The sequence below is a fragment of the Setaria viridis genome, chromosome 7, assembly GCF_005286985.2.
Source record: "Setaria viridis chromosome 7, Setaria_viridis_v4.0, whole genome shotgun sequence".
Lineage (NCBI taxonomy): Eukaryota > Viridiplantae > Streptophyta > Magnoliopsida > Poales > Poaceae > Setaria > Setaria viridis.
This window is the reverse complement of record NC_048269.2, coordinates 16,100,949-16,107,343: the sequence shown is the minus strand read 5'-3', so window position 1 is coordinate 16,107,343 and position 6,395 is coordinate 16,100,949. Positions and strand designations below refer to the sequence as shown.

The following is a 6,395-nucleotide window of genomic DNA, read 5'->3' as shown; positions in this document are numbered from 1 at the left end:
GCAGTTGTAAAGCAAAATTTTAAAATTTTAAGTTACTTCATAATGTTGCATTTGGACAATAAACAACAATTAAAAGGGTTTAAGCAAATGCAATGCCATGATGCTCCATTATGCACTAATGAGGTTCACTAAGCCTAAGATTAACACCCGAGGTGTTACATAACAATTCCTAGATTTTTCTTGAGTAAAATGCATCAAAGATCCATTAACTTGTAAGGGGATGTCACTTGGGTCCATGAACTTTGAAAGTGCATTTCTAGGTTCATAAACTTTTTAAGTTGTGTCATTTAGGTCCATACCTCTCCACGTGGCACCAATCACTGACATGGCATGCTGACTGAACGTCACCTGTCTCATCCCTAACCATCTTCCTTTATCTTCGGCTTGGACATTTCATCGAACAGGTTGAACTCGACCACCTGGATTCATTTAGCATTCAAGAATGCCATGGAGAAGAAGGGGGACGGCCGCAGCAAAGCATGCATTGGCCTTCGCTAATTGTCGATGGGCAAGGCACGCACGCCAATATTCACCACCATCGAGCAATTCCTCTGGTTCCCTCACAACGGGTCGCCGGGGCCATGACTTGTGACTCCCTCCTGTGATGACCTGCCGAACCTCGCCTTGGCCAACGAGTGGCGGCGAGTAGATGCCGTAGCATGGGGTGTAGGGCAGGCGCGTTGACGGACGGATGCGAGCGGCAGGTGGCGACGCTGGCGCTCATCGAGGTGCCAGCATGGCTGAGCCTCTACGGTGTGCCAGACACGAAGCTTGTGCTGCTGTTTGAGATGGATATGGAGAGGCCCACTCCCCATTTCATCTCCCAGGCCTAGGCGCGCTAACGCCACGGAGAGGTGGGATGTGCACAAGTTCAAGCAGGGCAGCGGCAGCCCAGCATCATCGCCACTGCCGACATCGTCGGCTGGCCAGTATTCCTTGGATAGCAAGAACAGCAGCCCCTCGTGCACCGCGTGCCAACGAGATCGATCGGACGCTCAAAGGCTGGGACATGTTATGTGTGTGCGACGCCATCTGAACCTGGACGAGCTTCCATGGATGACGAAGACTACCACCAAAGCTTGAGTTTTGATTTTCCTTTGGCCTTCCATAGTTCCATTTCCTCTCTGATTTCTCATCCTCTCTCTTTCTTGGATGCAATTTTGTAACACGGGAGGTTGATCCGTATCGTGTTTTGGCCTCCGATCCCATCGACGATGCCGGACCTCAAGTGGCTCTACACCAGAGCCTTGCCGCCGTGGCCTGAAGAGCCGTTGCCCTCGCAGTCGTGGCGCACCACCTACCATTGGAAGGACTTCAGTCTCAACTCAGGGCTCCCACGACCGGCACCGGCGCCACTTCTTCAACAAGTTTGCTAGAGTTCATCCACCGGCCTCACCTCGCCCACAACCTGCTCGATGAAATTCCCTAGCTAGAGATCGTTGGAGAGAGGAAGATGGAGTAGGATGCGAGATGAGATGCTCGGCCAGCATGCCATGTCAGCGATTGGTGCCCATGTAAAGATGTATGAACCTAAATGACACAACTTTACGGATCTACAAATGCACTTTACTCAAATAGCATCAAGTTAATGGACCTCGAGTGCATTTTACTCAATTTTTCTTTTTTTTTCCCGTATCTTCCCATCCCTCCACTCCACGCCATCTCTCTCGGCCTCTACTTTGCCCCGTTCGATTCCGCCGCCGCAAGAATCGGCAGCCGCCCCCGACCCACCCCAGACGAGCTCGCCGGCGAAATCGACGCCGGGGAGGCCCTCGTTGTCAGCCCGTCCGGTACCCACCAGCAGCAGCGCCAGCCCCTTGCGCCCTACCCTGCTTCCGTCTCCGTCTCGAGCGTGGGTGCCGGCACCAGAGGAAGCACGAGCGGAGGGCTGCGGATTCCGTCCCAGCCCCGTGCTGCTCGCCTTCTCGAGCTCGTGGCGGGGAGGCGGCGTCCAGCTCGCGGCGGATCCGGCCCCGGCGTCCAGCAGGGTCACGAGCGCCCGGAGTCCCAGAATTTTCCCCGCTGCCAGCCATGGCGGAGAAGCTGGCCCCCGAGAAGCGCCACGCCTTCGTGCACAACGGTGAGCCGCCTCCCCTCCTCCTTCGCACCCCTCCACGGCCCGGCCCCTTCTCCGGGCCCGCCCTCACCTCTGACCTAGGGTTTGATCCCCATTCCAACCCGGCCTTGAGCAGGGCAGAAGGTGTTCGAGTGGGACCAGACGCTGGAGGAGGTGAACATGTACATCGAGCTCCCCAAGGGCGTGCCCACCAAGCTCTTCCGCTGCACCATCCAGGCGGGCCACGTCGAGGTCGGCATCCGCGGCAACCCGCCATACCTCAACGTCCGTGCATCTCCTCAGCCTCCCCTTGCGATTCGGTTCCACTCTATTCCCTGATATCGTCGCGTGTGGTTGGGGATTGATTTTTTTTTTCTGGGTGATTTTGCAGCACGACCTGACTTACCCCGTGAAGACGGACACGTCTTTCTGGACAATAGGTGTGGCCCAATTCCTTCGCCTCTGCAATTCTTGCTCTAGACATTGATTTTGGGCAGCATTTCTGACACCACGTGAGAACGGTTCTTGAAATTGTTGTGGCGTTTAATTCATCTGCAGTGCGAACTGATTGCGCTGCTAATGGTCAAATTAGCATGATGCTTTTACTTGTTTAATGCATACTTGATGAATGCAACTTTGAGGTTGGTTTTAGTTTTGGTCAGGAAGTTGAAAACTAGCAAGCATATATTGCTGATGAGCAATACTTCCTCTGATCTGGCATGCTGTGTGTTTTTACTTGTCATTTCAGACACCACCATGTCCTCATCATGTTACTTTGACAATTTTTCAAAGTTGTATGCTGGTAATAGTCAGTGGCGAAGCTAGAGCAAAATTGAGGGGGGTGCGCCACTTTACCACCAGTACAGTGATACCAATGCACTTTCTCCATATCGAATATTTGTCGCTGTTGAATTTTCTTCGCAATACCATCTTATTCAAAAATTTATTGTAAATATATGAAAAGATAAGTTATTGTTAAAGTACCTTTGATGATAAAATAAGTCGCACACAAAATAAAATTGTACTTACATAATTTTTTGAATAAGACGAATGGTTAAACATCGTGACTAAAAGTCTAGCAGCGACAAGTAATTCGATATGGAGGTAGTAAATAGCACTAAAAGTATTCAAAAGTCACTAATGATATTGTTAATGTAAAGGAAGAGGAGAAGATAAAAAATCACGAATAGAAGATGTTGGACATTAGGTGAACAAAGCATCTGACATCTCATACTTTATTGTACTAAACTAGCTGTTAGGCTTAAGCTTAACGGTTTCATCCATTTATCTATCATTATTAGATTAATACATACAAATGTCAAAGCGATAACATAAATTCAAATACTCCCTTCAAATTTATTCTCTCTTATGTGAAATAATTCCATTACAATTCTCCAATTCTTTTTCGCAAGAATCCAAAAATTGAATCTAAAACCAGCAGTTATTTTTTCAACATATAACATACGGTCTAACACTATATTGCACGGTATTTACTACAACAGGAGAACCTGGAACCCTACAGTCTACAGATCAACAAAAGCTACTACTCACTAGATAAGCAACCCATTTTTTGGCTCCTGCTGAACCAGTGGTCATACAATGAAACATTATTGTGCAAAATTGGATGCTTTTACTGGAAAAAGATAAAGAGACAATATAATTAGTAGTTTAGAACTTCCAAAACAAACAACATTTGAGCAGCCAAGCAGCCCATCTGGAGGTATCATGATGGCTTCAGCATGGGTGGGAAACAAGCGAAGGGAGTGAGTAGGAAAGCTCTAGATGTGGAGGATTGATGGATAATTGATATGTACACAATCATGCATGCTGAGCTGAACGCTGCCTCGCTCACAGACCAGAGAACACGCTGACGTGGCTTTGACCTTGGGGGATGCATAGAGTTGGACTTAGGGGGGGTGCATATGGGGTAAAACAAGATGGTTAGCTCTTACTTTTGTTTTTGGCGTGGGTGCATTTGCACCCCCCAAACTATATTGAGCTTCACCCCTGGTAATAGTTATCTATAATCATATATATGTATTTTTTTTGGACAAATGCAGTGTGCCATTAATTTTGTATATTACTGGGTAAAGATGTTAGACTTTAACCGCATGTATTCACACATCTATTGAAAATGAAGGTACCAATAGAAATAAGATTCCTTTGTCTTTGAATTCTCTTTGCTGGCAACTAGTGGCTGGTTTTAGTTTTTCCTATCCGAGTTAACTTGAGAAGTGGAAAGCCTAACTAGCTTTAGGTGCATCTCATCTGTAAGTTTTTCGTTGGTTTAGTTCACTGGTAGTGCCAACTTAGGGACTTACGAAAAAACATCCTTTCTTTCAGTCTACATAGTAAGTGAATTTGCGAACTACCTTTGCTGCATTTAACAACCAGAACTCTTCTGTTCTGTGGTTATTTTTAGAACAGCCAGTCACCTGTGACTTGTGAGTTAGTGATGGCATGAGATTGATTTCTCTGATATTGATGCATAATGACATTCATACCATGTACCGGCAGCCACTCATGAAGTTTAGTACTATGGATATATCTGTACTTGCATTTAAGTCTGTAGCACCTTTCTCCGCGCAATAATTATTAACATGGACAATGGTGACAATAATACAGTGGATGGTGAGATGCATATCACCCTGCAAAAAAGAGAGAAGGGGAAGACATGGTCATCTCCCATACAAGGGCAAGGTATCTTGGATCCATATGTGGCAGATCAAGAGCAAAAACGGCTTATGCTGCAAAGGTTTCAAGAAGAGGTATGCTCAACTTTTTGTACTAGTTTTGTTGCTGTGTATCCCTTTTTGTATAAGGGCCATGCTTTACATTTGGATCCTAGTAACTCACTTATGATGATATACAGAGCTTAATTGTTGTGAATAACCAACTATACTTACCATAGTACCATGTGTGGCTTGCTAAACCCTCAAGTCCAGTTACTAATATGGTTGAAAAAGTTTGGCAAGATTACCTTTGTTATTCAAATTATTGTAATTAACTAGAGAATTCAGATAAGCTGATTAAATGAGAATGGGATAGACAAACGGGTTGCCAATATGTGGAAATGTTTGTGTCTTGGAATTGGACCTGATAAGTTTTGCTGTCAACTGTATCTGTTTCCATCTGATTACTGACAGTAATGGTCCAAAGGCATGAATGATTCACTTGGGTGTGGAGAGTGTTTAAATTGAAAATGGTTGCGACTTTCTATATGTAATCAGGTGGAATTGGATAATACTTGTTCTAGCCAAAAGGATTTTACACTCAGGAACTTGTTTCATCTCTATATTGTTGTGTATGCTAAAAAACATATACTTCATACCTTCCTAGACAAATGTAATCAAATACCCAGAATGAGGATAGTATCACCCAGCTGCTGGCAGTTATTAGCATTCAGCAGTTTTCTGACTCTTATTGTAATTAACTCTGCAATTTCTCAGAAATTGCCTAACTGCAAATATGTGAAGTTTGTTAGAGTATCATACTTTCAACTCCATGTTGTCAAATGTCTAAAAGGTCGATTACCCTAGGTTTGATAGAAAGAGCAAATATGGGATAACATCATCATGGTGTTTACAGAAGTTGTACCTGAAACCAGTCATGCTCATGCCAACTTTATTTTTCTTTGCAAAGACCTCTTGAAAACTAGAACAATATGAATAATACTGTTCTAGTGTAGATCTACTTAAATAGAAAGTCTTGTTTCGATTTGCATGCTCCTTTTCTAATTCCGCTATCTACCATGTGTAGAACCCGGGGTTCGATTTTTCACAGGCTCAGTTCAGTGGAACCTGCCCTGACCCAAGGACCTTCATGGGAGGAATTCGCTCCGAGTGAGACTTCCTGGCTGCCATCCCCAGGATCCTATGTAAATTGATTGGTGTTTACCCTTCAAATAATGATGATGTGTGACATCTATGACTCTTGTAAGCAAGTTCATCAGCTGACCGTAAAGATTCCCTGAATCTGTGGACCTTTCTCAAATGCTAAGTATAGTTGTGATTATCACTGGTGCTTGTTTTCGATGAGTCTGTATTTGTGGAGAACTGATGACATGGCAGTCTTGTAAGTTGGCTTTTAGGATTCACCACTGTTTAAGTGGACCTTAGGGGGTGTTTTAGGGGGGTGTTTGATAGGAGGTGCTAAACTTTAGAAGTGTCACATCGGATATTCGGATGCTAATTAGAAGGACTAAACATGAGCTAATTATAAAATTAATTGCAGAACCCCTATACTAATTCCCCTATACTAATTCGCGAGACGAATCTATTGAGTCTAATTAATCCATGATTAGCACATGTTTACTGTAGCAGCACATTGTCAAATCATG

At 44.7% G+C, this 6,395-nt stretch overlaps 1 protein-coding gene across 1 annotated transcript; it reads left to right on the top strand.

Annotated features, from left to right (window-relative positions):
• The first annotated feature begins 1,594 nt into the window (after positions 1 to 1,594).
• LOC117865451 (uncharacterized) lies at positions 1,595 to 6,073 on the top strand. The gene is made up of 5 exons (XM_034749665.2): positions 1,595 to 2,080; positions 2,193 to 2,341; positions 2,448 to 2,496; positions 4,682 to 4,824; positions 5,816 to 6,073. The coding sequence occupies exons 1-5, from the start codon at positions 2,032 to 2,034 to the stop codon at positions 5,900 to 5,902; spliced, it is 477 nt and encodes a 158-aa protein (XP_034605556.1). The 5' UTR covers positions 1,595 to 2,031; the 3' UTR covers positions 5,903 to 6,073.
• Positions 6,074 to 6,395: the final 322 nt, after the last annotated feature.

Coding starts and splice junctions, on each gene's coding strand:
- LOC117865451 (XM_034749665.2), top strand. CDS start 2,032: ATGGCGGAGAAGCTGGCCCCCGAGAAGCGCCACGCCTTCGTGCACAAC. Junction 2,342..2,447: donor GCAACCCGCCATACCTCAAC/GTCCGTGCATCT, acceptor GTGATTTTGCAG/CACGACCTGACTTACCCCGT. Junction 2,497..4,681: donor CACGTCTTTCTGGACAATAG/GTGTGGCCCAAT, acceptor ACAATAATACAG/TGGATGGTGAGATGCATATC.